The sequence below is a fragment of the Mixophyes fleayi genome, chromosome 5, assembly GCF_038048845.1.
Source record: "Mixophyes fleayi isolate aMixFle1 chromosome 5, aMixFle1.hap1, whole genome shotgun sequence".
Classification (NCBI taxonomy): Eukaryota; Metazoa; Chordata; class Amphibia; order Anura; family Limnodynastidae; genus Mixophyes; species Mixophyes fleayi.
The window spans coordinates 250757507-250775472 of record NC_134406.1 but is presented as its reverse complement, the minus strand read 5'-3'; the positions used below and the strand labels follow the sequence as shown (position 1 = coordinate 250775472).

Sequence of the window (17966 nt, the reverse complement as noted above, 5' to 3'; positions counted from 1 at the left end):
TATATGACCTTTCATTTTAATCTTCTGTTATAAATAAAGAAATGTTAAAAAAAAAAATCTAGGTTTCTTTGACGGTTCATTTTAGCCACACCCCCATTTCTGGAACATAATAATCTATTCTTTTCCAGCAAATAGAATACATGAGTCTCCTAATGTCTCACACGCTAGCACTAATATTATAATAATTATTTAATTTAATTATAATAATAACAATAATAATACAACACATGTACCATTCAGCATAACTCTGATGCATTTATTACAGCGGATAGTTTTTCCTCTGCAATCTATGATTTCAATTTGTTTATAAGAGATCAGCAATTGCAGCTACAGTAGAAACTACCCTCCTGTAATAGACACTTCGGTCTCAGCACGTCTGTGCTCAAAGGTGATTTTGGATAGTACTAAAATTAGTTCTGACGCACAGGAAATTTCAGAGTCATGTACCAATGGCCAATAAAGGTCGGGTTACTGTGATCCACAAACTGGGGTGAGGCTGAAATAAAAACACACACTTTTAATGCATAAAGACCAAAATAAAATATTTAAATACATATTTCTAATTATCTAATTACATACGTGTTATTTTTTTCTATTAAGCGGTAGGTAATCCTTAAGTGTACCTATAACTTACAGTGGTGGGGGCTGTTCCGTGGGATAAAACAATATTCAAGATCTGGCATGGACACACAAATAACTTCAGCCCACAAAATGGATCTTCTGTGTGTATGTGACACATTGAATGGATGCTTGGCATTAATAATTTAGAAGCATTTTGGTCTGGTTGAAGTGGGAATCACATGCAGATCCTCAGACTGATTTGCCTCTTACCTTTCATATTGCCAGGCTCTAAGTCCAAAGCTTGCTCACAGTCATTCAAAGCATTCTGCCAGTTCTTCAGCTTAATCTCAGCCTGTGCTCTGTTGTTATAGGCAGCTGCTGACGGTACTATGGAGATGCTCCTAAAACACAAACGTATTTATTAACATTACTATAAAGCAGAGATCTGCAAGGTGATCTGTAAGAGTTGTCCAAGACCTCGGAACAGTCTACAAAACATCATAGCCCTGATTTATTATGGCACGCGCTCTGAGCGCCATCCTCTCTGCGTACTACCCAACTCAGCAAGCAGCGGGTCTGAGGTTACGTGCGCTGATGAATTCGGGTGTAGGTACGCTGTGCTCTAGTATACAAGACACTGCAGGATACGTCCAATGCTATGTGGAATATAAAGTCGCAAAGGAAAGCACAGAAAAAAATATATGTTGTATCAATGTTACTTGGATTAACTTCGTGTTTTAGTTTTGGATCCTGATTTTTTTTTTGAAATTCCCAATTTTTTTAGTTGCTAAAATCACATATTTTTGCTTTTTTTTCACCCCTACATTATTATTAACCTCAATAACACTAATTTCAAGTCATTTGCAGTCAATTTTGACCACCTCACAGGTCACTATATTATTTTCATACACTTTCAAGCAAAGACTGCTTATTTAGAAGACCAAGCCTGCCAGACTTATTTTTTGTATTTCCGCAATGACAATTAGCAATGGAACTCTCCTGAATGTCACTGGAGACTTTGAAGAACACTGCTACCCCTCCTCTTTCTATTCTACCTATGACGCTGCCCAACTGCTCTACAGACTGCCAAGAACTGTGCTACCCCTTCTGTGTCCCTCTGTGAAATGGCGCTGGATCGCCGTGGAGGGCGGTACTTATAGAATCCAAAAATCGCGAGATCCGACGATGTAACAATGACGTTTTGCCTCGTTTTAAGTTCCGAGGGTGCGTGTAAAAGTGGAGCTTGTACTTTGCATCCATTTCTTTCATTATATTTTAATGTTTCCAGTATGTAACGTCAGGACACAGCTCTAGCCAGCTGAAAGAACTTGTATTACAGACTATTCCAGAAGGCCCAGACTGAACATTGTCACAGATTTAAAGGTAATCTAATCTATAGTATAAATTATAATTTATATAACGTGAGTGTATACAAAAACTTGTAGTAAATGTTTTCATATCTACTGCTCTATGCGCTCTCCTTATTCTTTAGGAGTCCCGTAAGAATCCTGCGTGAGGTTCCTCTCCGGGACGCTCTTCGTTAAAATCTTCTCTTGTTTTTGCTTATAGTGGTTTCGCAAATACCAATACAGCACTTTCACCACGCGTGAGGATTCTACAGGACTTTGTCTAAATTGAATCTGCCCCTTATAACGGAATTAAACATCTATCTCAACAACAAACCTTGGAGGATTCTGGAGTGTGAAGTACTGCTAAATGACAGATTACATTAAATACAGAGTAATACTTTGTGACAAATGCATGACTTTGAGAGTAACATGTATAAATATTAGTTACCTACATAATCATCATCATTAGCTATTTATATAGCGCCACTAATTCCGCAGCGCTGTACAGAGAACTCACATCAGTCCCTGCCCCATTTGAGCTTACAGTCCAAATTCCCTAATACACACACACAGACGGAGACCAAGGTCAATTTAATAGCAACATGGGGGAAACTTACAAACTCCACACAGATAAGGCCATGGTTGGGAATCGAACTCATGACCCCAGCGCTGTGTGTCAGAAGTGCTAACCACTGAGCCACCACGCTGCCCACTGTACATTAATCACTGACTATTGGTAATAAAGTCTCCCCCCAATTTCATAACTAATCTATTTATCTATTCTGGGAGAAGGCATGGCTCAGTGGTTAAATGAACTAACTGTACAACAATGACACAGAGAGACTTGCTGTGAGCCCCAGTGCTGGTTCCGTGGAGCAATGGCCAAGTCACCCGGACTGCAGGTACAAAAATTAGATTGTAAGCTCACTCTGGCAGGGAACAATGCCCAGAATTCTGTGTAAATCATATCATAAAATGTATGTACTATATAAAGTAATACATATTAACTAGTATAGTCACAACAGGGAAGTATAGGTAACACGTTTAGCAACTTAAATATTTCAGATGGTGAGATTTGATCCTACGCAAGTAGTTTAATGATCTTTTGTGAGCTCAGCCAACATTCAAGAGAATGAAGATCATGAATACCTAGAATCAATTTACTAAATACTTGCCTACTTTCAGTAGGCGACATCCGGGAGAGAGGCGTGACTAGAGGGCGGGAGTGGGTGGGGCGCCTTGAATCGCGTCATTTTGGCCCCGTCCCCACGAGTAAAATTACGTTTTGTCGAGGGGGGGGCGGGGCGAAAATGATGCAATTCTCTGCGAATCGCGTGATTTTGCCAGGGGAATTCAGGGATGCGGGAGAAATGCCAGTTCTCCCGGGAGTCGGACCTGAATTTCAGGAGTCTCCCGGACTTTCCCAGAGAGTTGGCAAGTATGATTTACTAGTGATCAGTGACCTCACCGAAGCCCTTTACATCACTATCCTCTCAAATCCTCATGAAAATTGATTCCGTGCACAAAACAGCTGCGACACTCTGTACTGATGAGGACAAGTGCATTTTACACCACCGATGAAGACTGGGTTATTTTATATAATGCAGGGCTACTACAATATATCAATCGTCCATCTCACCTGCTATAATAACAGACGGCCTCCTCATAGTCCGCACTTCTAAAAGCTTCATTCCCCTTCTCCTTCTCACGGATTGCAAGACAACTTCTCTGCTCTTGGTTAACACCTAGAAGACATTCTCATATTAATAAAAGGCTGCTCATAGACTGCAGACATAGCTTTGTGCATATGAAGGAAGAAGACTGATTACTAATATGAACATAAAATTATACTATGATAACTACATGAATTTACGTGTGATATTGGAGAGTGTAACACAATGGTAAACAGTTACATCACACAAGAAGCTGCTCAGTTACCTGTTGTGTCTATTTTTTTCTTTATTTTTGTTGCTGTTGTATTTATAACCGTCTTTGTCTGTTTGCTTTTCTCAAGGCTTTCATCGATTTTTGATAATTCCTTCTCAACGTCAAATCTAACATAAAAAAAAAATGTAAAAAAAAATGCTAATACACACACATACACACGAGCATAACTAAGCTGTATTGTGCTTAATATTTGCTGCTCTCTACTACCCTTTACAACCTCATGCCACAACTTGGCACACAATACTTTCTCTATAAAACTGGAGGGCAGGAGTCATCTGATTAGATGTATACTGTGACCATCCATTCAAGTAGTGTCATCGTCACAACACTGGACCAAGCCCTGTGCAAGTTCTCAACACAACTTTGGCTGGAGAACTTAATACAAATCGCAGCAGGGAGTATATTGTTGATGTTGGGTCTTCACTCTATCCCAAAAAGGAGAAAAACAGCCAATGGGGAAAGATGTACCTGAATGATCATTCTTTTAATAAATCTTTCTGCCCTCCAGGATCTAACTTGCAGCTCACACCCTTTGACCGAGATGTGTCCTACAGTTATCATAAACACATCCTTCTAACTACAACCATCCTGAATGTCGGTTTAAATCAACTAAGGTCATCCAATAGGTAGATGATTAAAGCTCTTACGTCAATGCCTCTCTCTTGTACAATGGACACTACAGGCCCAGTGCAGAATGGCAACTGTCTAAGGCCCTGGTGAGGCACCGACATGAAACTAAGCGACTTTGCAGCAACAGTAAATGGTGTCACCTCAACAGGCCAGTTATCACACATTATATTCACCGTTCAGCCTACGCTATGAAGAACTCAACTTTGAGATCAGGAGGTAAATGTATGAAGCACGGGAAATGTAAAGCAGCGATGGCTTGTAAAGCCAAGTTTGCCTTTACAAGCCATCGCCGCTTTAAATTTCCCGTGCAAAGTCACCAATTTCCAGCGATTTGCAGAAATCGGAGCTTCATTACTTGAGATCTGTCACACAGAGTCTGGGCAGTGAGAGATAAGAGAACCACGGAGCGGAGTTCTGTGTCCCCACTATGTATGTTTTGTGGGAGGACATTAATACACAAGGCAGATGATGGAGTGGGGGCTGTCACAGCACCTCTGAATATAGCTACAGCACTTCATGAAGTCTAAAGGTGCCATACATTGGCCCGACCTGACAGCTCATCCCCACTACCCCGATCACTGCCAGACTTGGCCATACAGTTACCAAATCTGAAAGTTGTGGCTGAATCCGATGGGCAACCATTGGGTCAAAGTCTAAATGATTTTATTGTCCTCCCCAATCAGCATCTGATAGATTTCAGCCAATAAGGTCTAAAATGGTCTAATTAGCCACATACAAATCACAGAATATTGGCTCCTTAAGGCATCATATCTAACCCTCTACCACCTCTGTGAGCGCTGACGTAGAAATCTCTCTGGCCAGTCGGCCATTGGCCATGCGATTCTGAACCTTTCATACACATTAGCTTTAATCTGATAAATATCACTGCTGTAAAGTGAGACAAGCAGATTTGAGATTGTTTCAAAATAACCATGACGTACATACATAATACTGCTAGACCTAGCTGCTCACCTGTCCCAGTCTCTGTAGTCTCTTGGAATCTTAGGGTTAGCAGCAGGATTTCCATTTCCTTTATGCTGAAAATAATATAAAATAGATTAAAATTATATTTATTTAACAACAGATATACTTTAAACCCCGGTGCTAAATTACTGACAATCACAGATGCGTATTAACAGTTTTGACCTGTTCCACTGAATTTGTTCTTAGACGTATCTAAGGAACAGATGCCTGTGTACTACATTGATTGCTCAAAGGGCCAACATATTATTATTATTACCATTTATTTATATGGCGCCACTGATTCCGCAGCGCTGTACATAGAACTCATTCACATCAGTCCCTGCCCCATTGGGGCTTACAGTCTAAATTCCCTAACACACACACAGACAGACAGACACACAGACTATGGTCAATTTTGTTAGCAGCCAATTAACCTACCAGTATGTTTTTGGAGTGTGGGAGGAAACCGCAGCACCCAGAGGAAACCCACGCAAACATGGGGAGAACATACAAACTCCTCACAGATTAGGCCATGGTCGGGAATTCAACTCATGACCTTGTTGCTGTGAGGCAGAAGTGCTAACCACTGAGCCACCGTGCTGCACATAATCTTCAGATATAAGCACTCCAAAGTTTCCCTGCAGCATACTGTACTGTGTACATAATGAGCCCTCCCATAGAACCCCAATGTAATTTACAGAGCGTTAACGCATCTAAACACTACAGGCAACGCCAACAATGTTGCAAAGTGAATGCTTGTCAGGAAATATGTGTGTACAGGTCCATTTGTTTACATAGTTTTTGGAATTTATAGCATCAAAGTGTGTTAAATAAGCTTTAACAACACGTTATACACTTTAATTAATTCCATTGTGTGTATGAGGCCATTCTGCCTTGAAATCTGTTCTCCCTCTTGCTGGGCAAGTTGCAGATTACCTCTTGACAATGAAATATTATATTTGAGTTTCATCCTATCTGTATTCTGTACACATGATCCTAGGACTATGGATATTTAAGCTGCGTTATATCTGCTATTATTAATGTTTAGTGCTGTATAACTCCTTTTATGCTGTCATTTTCTTCAGAAAAACACAACATTACTTAATAAATTACAGACATAAACAGTAAATAGATGTTTGCTTAATTGTAATATCAGTAGAAAGAAAACCTTATCAGTTGCTGGCTCGCTGGAGACACTGCGAATAGGAGGCAAATTGTCCGTGTTTTGCTGACAGATAGATTCCTGCTGTTCCTTAAGCTTCATGTCTGTTAAAAAGGTCTGGAAAATAAATTTATTCAGTGATGTGAAATGATATAAGCTTAAGGGGTATATTTACTAAACTGTGGGTTTGAAGAAGTGGAGATGTTGCCTATAGCAACCAATCAGATTATAGCTATCATTTATTTACTACATTCTATAAAATGACAGATAGAATCTGATTGGTTGCTATAGGCAACATCTCCACTTTTTCGAACCCGCAGTTTAGTAAATATACCCCTTAAACTTTCTCGCAAGGAAAAGATGACATTGTAAATTAATCTATATAATTTTTTTGTTTAATCTTTCTTTATTGAGGTATTAAGGCAAGAAGTGATAAAATACACAAGTATTGGATATAATAATAATATTTCTCATATCTGGGAAAGGAAGGAGGAGGGGCTATGAGGCTTCTTAGCATCTCCATGTCTGAGTTATAAAGATTGAGAGACAACCAAGTAGGGAATAATACATAAGAGATGGTAACCTGCAAAAAACAATTCTCATACAGACTCCTGTCAACTTTGTCCTGTTGAACTTGCCCACTTAGACTGGGTTTGGGCCATGAGTAAACTATATGATCTTTTAATAATTTCCACAATAATGTGAAAGCAGATTGTAATGACATAAAAAAAATCACAAGAATGACTAGAAAGTTATTCAGAAAGATGAAGTCTGGGATTCCTTGTGGTGTCTGGTCTTATCAGTGACTTAATAGCAGAAAAACAAGATTGACAATTGAGATGACTGAATGAGTCACTAAGCTCTCTTCACTGTTGAGAGAAAAGATGCAACACTTTGGAGGGAACACCTTTATTAGTGAGTTTCCAGTGAAACACCTTCGTCCAGTGAACTCTGCTTTAATGAGTTATTTGGCCCCACCCCCCTAGACAGCATCACAGTTTTGTAGCCTATTACAGCAGGGGACGGGGGCACAATGGCTCACAACTCGCGTCCTAAGCCCCGCTCACCGCCACTTAAGTAATGAGGAGACCAGAAACTGGGAGGTTACCCTGGTCTTCCGGGAGAACTCCCAGAAAGTCTCCTGGACATTCCGGGAGTGTAGGCAACTATGATGTTACTTCAGTGTACAATATGGCTGCCTGGTGACAGGCTGAAATATGGTTGTTCTCTTTTCATCAGCGCAGTTTGCATTCACTGCTGAGTTAGTACCAATATACTAGCAACCACTGTGCTTTTCTAATGCATGGTAGTTGACATTACCTCATGTCTCACAAATCGCCTTTAGATTCTTACACACAAACACAAACCAATAACAAAATAATTTATACCTTAAAATCACTATCAATCTGTTTCCAGTCTTCCAGGGAGAAATCAGCCGCCGTTGCTGGCGGTTTATCTTTCCTCAGAGCACGACTATGGGGAGATAAACTTTCAATCCGCTTTTCACAAAATGCTGTTAAATCTGGGTAGCGTCCCTCCTCTCCAGACCTATACAAAGACAGTACAGTTACGTTACTTTTATTTTCCGTATAGGTGTAGACATAGGTGTACTCCCATAGTCTGCTTTTTGGAACGGTCCTTATAAAATCACTTTGTGTGATCGTCGGTCAGTATGCAAATAGTGAAAAATATCCAACCTACTGCCAAATTAGGAGCACCCCTTCTTTATTTTCAACGTTGAGATTTGTTCGACTAAAATACAGTACATTCCAGCCTCATTTAGGCCTTAAATAATCATGAGACTATGGGGTATATTTACTAAACTGCGGGTTTGAAAATGTGGAGATGTTGCCTGTAGCAACCAATCAGATTACAGTTATCATTCATTAAGTACATTCTGCAAAATCACAGCTAGAATCTGATTGGTTGCTGTAGGCAACATCTCCACTTTTTCAAACCCACAGTTTAGTAAACAAACCCCTATGTGTCCCATTTGGGTGTTGCAATATTTTTATTACACGGGTATGTGTGCAAATAAATAAATAAATGCGCCTTATGCAAAAAAAACAAACAAAACATCCCATTTAAAGTACAGGATGACTAATAACGGCACCTCCTAAGCGCCTGTAAAATAAAGACCAGTCCTTCTACAGGGAGAAAGAAGCTCTGTGGCCACCTGCTAACCAGGGAAAGCCCTATAAATGTGTACTCACCACAGCTCGGAGCTCAAGTAATTACCTCATCCCACAACACAAAGGAGCCGCGGACAAGTTGGACAAATATGCGTATAAAAAGATGCGCTTAAAAATAGCGTATTTACATCCATATGAATTGGACATGTCTGAGGATACGCCCAGCTGTGCACCAGTAGCATACACGCCGGGTTTATATCAGTTATACATCAGACACCCTAAGGTCATAAATACAAGAATCGTTTTTAACATTGGTTTTGATAGCGAAAAAGATATTCACTATTCGGGTTGATTTAAAAAACAAATAAAAAACCTCTATAATACAGCAGGTATAATCTTCCTTCTTGTGTACAAAATTCATTCTAAAATGCACTCACAAACTTATATAATATAGGCACCAGCAATGAAGAAAGCACCTATCAGCTTCAGAGGTCTATCATCCAATCAGAAGTGGCTAGCTAGTACTGGCGACCGTCACCATCATCAGCCCTCAGGTTTCACCACAACAAATATGGCTACTGACAGGCGTATCTGCATCTCCGTGCGGAACTATCTTGGTCACAATTATGCTCACACCCTTACTGAACTTGGGCTGTGTTTGACCGCGTCTACCCTCCCTCCTTCTGCAACTCCAATATATGAAATATGTAGGGACGTAATGTCTTACATCGAACATTGGAGCCATCTTGTCCTCCATTCCTAATTTATGTTTGTAGAAGTTTTTCTTAATGTTTATTAAAAAAAAAACTGCTATCAGTGAAATTATTTACAAGGGTTATAGTAGAATGGCTGTAAAGCCAGTGATGGCTGCTTAGTTAGTGTGTATAGCTCTAAGTGTGTATAGATACAAGTGTGAAACAAAAAATTTAAACAGCATAATTCGGAGTTATACCGGAGTTAAACAGGAAACAGGAGAAGAACATTCTACCTATTAACACAGCTTCACAAGGACAACTGTCAGTATTCACCTGAAACTCCATATTCTACCTCTGATGTTTTCAACTCACCCTGGCTACAAGCTACATGGAACATGAGGACTGTTTTGGACTCTGATCTCATTTTCTTCTCATCTCATGAAAGTTTGTTTTATTTATCAGTTTGTTTTCAATGCAAAATCCACTATGTTTAATCAGACTGCTGTACTACTTGCTCAACCACTCCCTACCCATGCTACAGTTATTTCAGTCCCCTATCTCTGCACTGTACTTCAATTCAATTTAAGCTTTGTCTCCCATCACAAGTAGGAAGAAATTATAATGTCTTTCAACCACCCTCCTCTCTCGTGACTCTGCCAAATCTCAGCTATTCAATTACCTGCTCTTTATTACTCTCCATTCAACACTTCCACCCACTCCCCCACATCATTACTTTATACTATCCAGATATCCAGGAATACACTACATTTGCTGCAGCCGAGCTCTGCACTACTTATCTGATTACACTGGACATTGCAATTAGGCAATTCCTTTAATTCCTCATTTTTGCTATTTGACTAATAGTCCCAATGCTTGCCAAAATATTTTTCTTTATCTTTTTTCATTGCATTATCTTTAGGACTATATCATCCCTCACCCATTCTGCAACACGCACCTCTGTCCACATTGCCCCTTCATTACTTCACTCACCTCTATTGAACACTCATGAACTCTTTTGCTATTTAAATTCAATAACTTTAACAGCCTCACCCTGCCGCCAGAAACTAAAAGGACACACATCTTATAATCATCTTTCCTACCTTTCTTCCTCCCTGCTTCTATTAGCTGGTGATATATCACCTAATCCAGGTCCCCCTCACTCCTCCCAGACACATATATCCGAACACTACAGAAATCTGGCAAACCTCAAACACATAACCTGTCTCCCCTCTCTTCCAAAGTCCTTTAAATGTGCCCTTTGGAATGCACGCTCTGTTTGTAACAAACTTACCTCCGTACATGATCTCTTCCTCTCATACAACCTCAACCTTCTAGCAATAACAGTAACATGGCTCACGCATTCAGACACTGCCTCACCTGCAGCCCTTTCACATGGTGGTCTCCATTTCACCCACAGCCCCAGACCAGGAGGCAGACAAGGAGGGGGGGGGGGGGGGTTGGACTACTTCTCTCCCCACAGTGCACATTCACAGTTATACCAAGTGTCCCATCACTCACATCTTTTGAAGTACATGCTGTTAGGATTTTTAACCCATTCTCTATGCGTGTTGCTGTCATCTATCGCCCCCCTGGTCCACACCAACAATTTCTTGAACACTTCTCTGCATGGCTCCCTCACTTCTTATCTACTGATATCCCCACCATCATCATGGGTGATTTCAACATCCCTATTTCTAATCCACGTTCCAATGCTGCTTCCAAACTACTCTCTCTAACCTCCTCACTTGACCTCTCCCAGTGGATTGAATCCGCTACTCATCAGGATGGCCACTGTCTTGATCTTGTTTTTTCTAGACTATACTCAGTTTATGATTTCCTTAACACTCCTTTCCCCCTCTCGGATCATCACCTTATTAGCTACTCGCTCACCCGCAGTTCTTTACCCTCCCTAGTGTCAAACTCTTCCAAGCCTCCTCGTACCCGCAGGAATATCAACTCTATTGATCTTCAACAGTTTTCCACCTCTCCCCAACACCTTCTCTCCCCAATTTCTACATTCTCCTCCCCTGATCGGGCAGTACCCCATTTTCACCAAACCCTAGCAACTGCCCTGGATCAAGTAGCTCCAGCGACACTACATACTTAGCGTAGAATTCGTTGCCAACCGTGGCACACTACAGTAACACGAACTCTACAAAAACTTTCTCGTAAAGCAGAACGTCACTATCGTAAATCTTGTACCTCTAATGATTTCATCACATATACCGATATCTACCACTCCTACAGAAATGCTCTGGACACTGCTAAACAAGCATACTACCAATCTCTCATCTATGCTCAGGCTTCTAACCCCAAACGCCTCTTTAACACATTTAATTCTCTTCTGAATCCTCCTGCCCCAAATTCTCCAACTAACATCAGTGCACAGGATCTTGCTTCCTATTTCAAGGAAAAAATAGATAAGATCAGGCTTGAAATGGTATCATCTCCCTTGACAAGCAATCGGCTCAATCCCTTTGTAGCACCCTCCGACACTCTCTCTTCATTTGATCCCACAAATGAAGAGGAAGTTTCTTCTCTCTTCTCATCTTCCTACTCTACCTCCTGTCCTCTTGATCCCATTCCCTCACAAATGGGTATGTCCCTGTCTCCTGTGCTCATTCCCCCTCTAACTAAAATCTGCAATCTATCTCTTTCTACTGGTATTTTTCCATCACTATTCAAGCATGCAGTGATTACTCCCATTTTAAAAAAACAGAATTCTGACCCTAACTCTCTCATAAATTACCGCCCCATCTCCCAGCTCCCATGTCCCTCCAAGCTTCTAGAGAGAATTGCCTACACACGCCTCACACACTTTCTTACAGCAAACAACCTGTTTGATCCTCTTCAGTGAGGCTTTCGCTCTCAACACTTCACAGAGACTGCGCTGACCAAAGTGGTCAATGATTTGATCACAGCAAATATAATAACCAATACTCTCTTCTAATTCTCCTGGATCTCTCGACTGCATTTGACACTTTTGACCACTCTCTTCTCATACAAACGCTACAATCCCTAGGTCTTGAAGGCACTGTCCTATTCTGGTTCTCATCCTACCTATCTAATCGATCTTTCAGTGTTAATTTCTCTGGATCCACCTCTGCTTCGCTTCCTTTATCAGTTGGAGTTCCACAAGGCTCAGTCCTAGGTCCTCTGCTATTCTCTATATACACCACTTCTCTTGGAAAACTAATAAGCTCCTTTGGATTTCAGTATCATCTCTATGCGGATGATACACAAATTTATCTATCCTCTCCTGATCTTTCACCATCTGTGTTGTCTCGCGTTACTGACTGACTTTCTGCCATTTCATCTTGGATGTCTTCTCACCAACTCAAACTCAATCTTTCAAAAACTGAATTAATAATATTCCCACCCAAAAACAGAAGCTTCCTGTCTGACATTTATATTTCTGTCAATAACATGACCATAAATCCCACCACGCAAGCTCGTTGCCTAGGTGTAATCCTTGATTCACAACTGTCGTTTATTCCCCACATCAACTCTATATCTAAATCATGTTACATACACCTAAAGAACATTTCCAGAATACGCACATATCTGACACAAGACACCGCCAAAAACATTAATTCATGCACTCATCATCTCCCGCATCGACTATTGCAATTCCCTCCTTACTGGTCTTCCCAAAGTCAGACTTGAACCCCTACAATCTATTTTGCACGCAGCGGCTAGACTGATTTTCCTTACAAACCATTATTCCTCTGCTGAGCCACTCTGTCAGTCTCTACATTGGCTGCCTGTAGTTCAACGAATCCAATATAAAATTCTTCTACGAACATACAAGGCCATCAACAAAATTGCACTGACATACATTTCCTCACTTGTCTCGAAATATCTCCCTACTCGACACCTTCGTTCTGCACAAGATCTACGTCTCTCCTCCGCTCTCATCACATCCTCCCAATCTCGGTTACAGGATTTTTTCCGGGCTGCACCTACTTTGTGGAATTCCCTCCCACGCACAGCAAGACTTTCCTCTAGTCTTCAAACCTTCAAGCGTTCAGTGAAAACCCACCTCTTCAGACAAGGTTATGATATTCCTCAACAATCATCTTAATTTTCCTAGATTACCCTATTACCATCCACTACACTGCTAACGCAAGACAACAACCTTCTGACCAACATTGCAACACACATAGCCCACTCAGTACTTTTACCTTTGCAGTCTGGCTGGTCCATTGTGCAATATGATGTAGCACATGCCCTTGTGTTTCTAACTCCTATTGTCCTATAGATTGTAAGCTTTCGAGCAGGGTTCTCTTACCTCTCTGTCTGTATGTATTACCCAGTATTGTCTTATTAATGTTTGTTCCCAATTGTAAAGCGCTACGGAATTTGCTGGCGCTATATAAATAAATGTTCATGATGAATAATAAAATGGCTGTTGGATTCTATCACTTGCCCTTCACACTCCTGGAAAGTGCTGTATATTCTTTACAATCAAAGGGAATCAAAAGAGAACTGCACCAAAATTATATTCATGCTACTAACATGTTAAGATTATTGATTTGCAACAATTTTTTTTGCGATATCATTGATATGTATTATTCAGATCACTGTTTTAGAATTACACATGAGAGTTACTATAATTAACATGCAAAATAACACTTAAAAGATTACTCCACTCAAAATGTAAAATAAAGCTGTATTAATGCAGTGAGAGTCTGTGGCACCTGGAACCGCTCTGTGTCTGTGTCAATCGGTTGAGCAGTTGTAAAAGAAAGGATAATTACAGACTGGGATCCAGCGACTATATCTAACGAACATCGCACTCTGGCACTACAGAGAGCACCAATTAAGTATAATCCATTTATATATGATCATTTTTTGTTTCGTTTTTAGTGAAGTTAGCTTTTAATGTCCTTATAGCAAATATTTTAGAGCAGGAGAGAGAGAGAAGATGTACACATTAAAGGACATTTATGAAATTGGTGCAACAAACTAGACTAGGGGGAAAAAAAGAAAATTAAGAGGCAGGCTTTTTCACCCACCTTTTGTGGTAACTTTTGTATTCTGGGGGCAGTAGGGACTCGGCAAATGTTTAAGAATTGTAAAACAAATTTTAAAAAAATAACCCACACAGAAAAACAGAGACACAAAAAGACTGGACTTCTGCACCAGCTCCGCACTGAGGAGACTGAGGAGTATATTTACTAAACGGCGGCTTTGAAAAAGTGGAGATGTTGCCTATAGCAACCAATAAGATTCTAGTTATCATTTATTTAGTACATTCTACAAAATGACAGCTAGAATCTGATTGGTTGCTATAGGCAACATCTCCACTTCTTCAAACCCGCAGTTTAGTAAATCTAGCCCTGGGTCTTGCCCTATGCTTTTAATGGGGCACAATTTTGCACCTTTCAATTGCAGCATTTCTAGGAGCACTTTGTAAATCAAGCTTTCAAACAAACAAAAGTGCTACGTGTAAAAACGTGTAAAAATACTAATTAATAAATACAGTCCTGATGTACCCTCACTTTTATGATTAATAGAGGCAATATATGACTAAACTGAGCAGCATTTTGGGAGAAAAATTAAAGAGTTAATGAAAATTAAACTTTAATGAAAGGGGTGGGAACTTGGACTCTTGTTCAGCGTGCCTCTACAGATTTATACACCTCTCGCTATGCCTGGACGCACCTCTAGTCTGTGGAGGCATCGCCCTAGACCGGAGAGTAGGCAGAGAGTAGACATACATCTTCATTTCACAGAAAGGTGCATTTGACACAAAAAACTTCCTGCATTAGTCTGAGCCTCACATCACTACTCGGCTGTTGGGGTCTCCGCTTGCCCCTCTCCTCACCTCATGACCCCACCTTGGTCACATGCAGTTCTGCCCTCACTAATATGATCACACAAGTGGACAAATCACGGTCCTCCACATGACCAGTTATCTCCTGAAATAATATGTGCTGCTGTGAACATTCCCATGATATGTTTGATACAAATCATTATATCATCACTCTGTTCAAAACTGGGTACACACAGGTACAGTGAGCAACCAGAACAGAAATATTATCAGACCTTAATAACATACACAGTAAAAACTACAAAGTCCTGCTTTATATAAATGTCCCTTATTGTTTCACAGGCCTGAGAAGGAGTCACAAGTTATACTGAAAACGACTAGACTGCTACAAAAATGACTAAAACTGCAAGTACAACAGAACCTCAATTATCTCGTTATCCATGCTTCAATGTACTGTGCAATCTGCTGATGTCAGCTTGTGAAATGGAACAATTCTCTGCCTTTTTTTTTTTTTTTTTTTTACCACTTACTTTACTTCATATACACTATAAATGATTACCCATATTTGTTGATTCCCAAATTTCATCTCTCCAATTATATAATTACCTTAGAACTCTCAAAATCTTTTCAAGATGTCTGACGTCCGTGCATTTCTCAATGAATGTGTAATCAAGATGATCAATGGGTATTTTAAATGTTTTGGTTGTTCCCTGGTAGAGCTCCGAGGAGAACTCTGAAGCACTCATTGCTATAAAAAGAAGAAGTACAACAAAAAAGTTATACAAAATCATGCCACTGTATGCACATTACTACAGTCTGCTTGCCTAATAAATATAATATAGTGTGAGTGACTACCAACAACACGATTATTACCTATAGGTGAATATATGACTTGCAGGATCCCAGTGCATTTGCTAGATGTCCCCTATTTAGCTGATATGTATGAAAGCACAGAGCAGACAAATGCATACAGGGCCTACTATCTAGTGGTATCATGTAAAGAACAATCTATACACTAATCAGACACTGATGAGTGAAGTGAATAACACTGATTATCTCCTTACAAAGTCATCTGTCAAAGTGTGTTATATATTAGGCAGCAAGTGAATAGTCAGTTATTGAAGTTGATGTGTTGGAAGCAGGAAAAATATGCAAGCGTAAGAATCTGAGTGACTTTGACAAAGGGCAATTAGTGATGGCTAGACGACTGGGTCAGAGCATCTCCAAAATGGCAGGTCTTGTGGGGCGTTCCCAATATGCAGTAGTTAGTACCTAACAAAAGTGGTCCAAGGAAGGACAACCGGTGAACCGGCAACAGAGTCAAGGGTGTCCTTCAAAGCTCAGTGATGCGCGTGGGGAACGAAGGCTAGTCCGTCTGTCCAATCCCACAGAAGAGCTACTGTAGCACAAATTGCTGAAAAAGTTAATGCTGGTTATGATAGATAAGTGTCAGAACACACAGTGCATCGCAGCTTGCTGCATATGGGGCTGCGTAGCCACAGACCGGTCAGGGTGCCCGTGCTGACCGTTGTTCATCACCAAAAGTGCCTATAATGGGCACGTGAAAGTCAGAATTGGACCATAGCGCAATGGAAGAAAGTAGCCTGGTCTGATGAATTACATTTTCTTTTACATCATGTGGACGGACGAGTATGTGCGCATCATGGTTTGAGGAACATGACAAAGGGTTCAAGTTGTTGACTTGGCCTCCAAATTCCCCAGATCAATCCCATCAAGCATCTGTGGGACGTGCTGGAAAAACAGTCCGAGCCATGGAGGAACAACCTCACAACTTACAGGACTTAAAGGACCTGCTGCTAACGTCTTAGTGCCATATACCACAGGACACCTTCGGAGGTCTTGTGGCGTCCATGACTCTACGGGTCAGCGCTCTTTTGACGGCACGAGGGGGACCTACACAATATCAGGCCGGTGGTTTTAACATTGTGGCAGATTAGTGTATGTTATAGACAAACACCAGCAAATTTGGAAAGATCCACATGACAATACAACACCATTGTGAGCAACACCCTGGAAAGTGCAGTGTCAGCAGAACTCGGCAGGTTGAGCTGGTGACTTTACCTGAGCAGACAGAACATGCACCTACCTGTAGTTGTACCTGGACACACAGAGAGGGGACTGCTAGGAGCAAATGCAGTTCGTAAAGTTGCAGTAAAAGTAGGCAGAGGCCTGCAAACTGTTTGCCGTTACCATGGACACGTCAAGCCCACTCTCCATTAACCAATAGCGAGCCAAACAACGTTATCGCTGTCCATGTACTAGAGTGAATAAGTTTTAGTAAAGTTATTATGGAGCGTCTGCAGCAATGTGTGTAGAGTCGTTAGGTCGTAGCCATTTTCTTAGAGACCAGAATAACAGGGAGTGTAAAGCAGTCAGCCGGCGCGGTCTTACGCGCCAGAATGGTCCCACAACGTGTTTTTCCCTCTAGTGTTAACAATTCTGTAATGTAACGAAACAGTTTAACCTATGGCCAGAGTTTTTTCTATGCCTGAACTGAATTATATTAGTGATGTTCTCTGTATCCAAACTAGACCAGAGCTGCTTGCTTTGTTACAATTTTTAATTGACTATTTTATAGACATTTACAAGGATGCTCAGCCATACACAATAGTAAAGTCCTTCGTGTGATATGTCTGTATTATTATTGTGTCAGGAGGAGGGTGTGCGTTTTAATGACATTCACTTTTTTGTGTGTGTGATATTTTTTCACTATCAGTAAATTTGCTGACA

At 40.7% G+C, this 17966-nt stretch overlaps 1 protein-coding gene across 1 annotated transcript in view; it reads right to left on the bottom strand.

Moving 5' to 3' along the window:
- The window catches only part of SPAG1 (sperm associated antigen 1), a 59387-nt gene extending 41972 nt beyond the window's left edge, over positions 1–17415 (bottom strand). The window contains exons 1-8 of the mRNA XM_075213879.1: positions 17323–17415; positions 15822–15963; positions 8001–8160; positions 6619–6729; positions 5460–5524; positions 3849–3964; positions 3550–3655; positions 832–962 (exon numbers count right to left, since the gene is read on the bottom strand). Coding sequence (XP_075069980.1) covers positions 832–962; positions 3550–3655; positions 3849–3964; positions 5460–5524; positions 6619–6729; positions 8001–8160; positions 15822–15961 — 829 coding nt within the window. The 5' untranslated portion in view covers positions 15962–15963; positions 17323–17415. The remainder of the gene's footprint in view (positions 1–831; positions 963–3549; positions 3656–3848; positions 3965–5459; positions 5525–6618; positions 6730–8000; positions 8161–15821; positions 15964–17322) is intronic.
- Between the last annotated feature and the right edge of the window lie 551 nt (positions 17416–17966).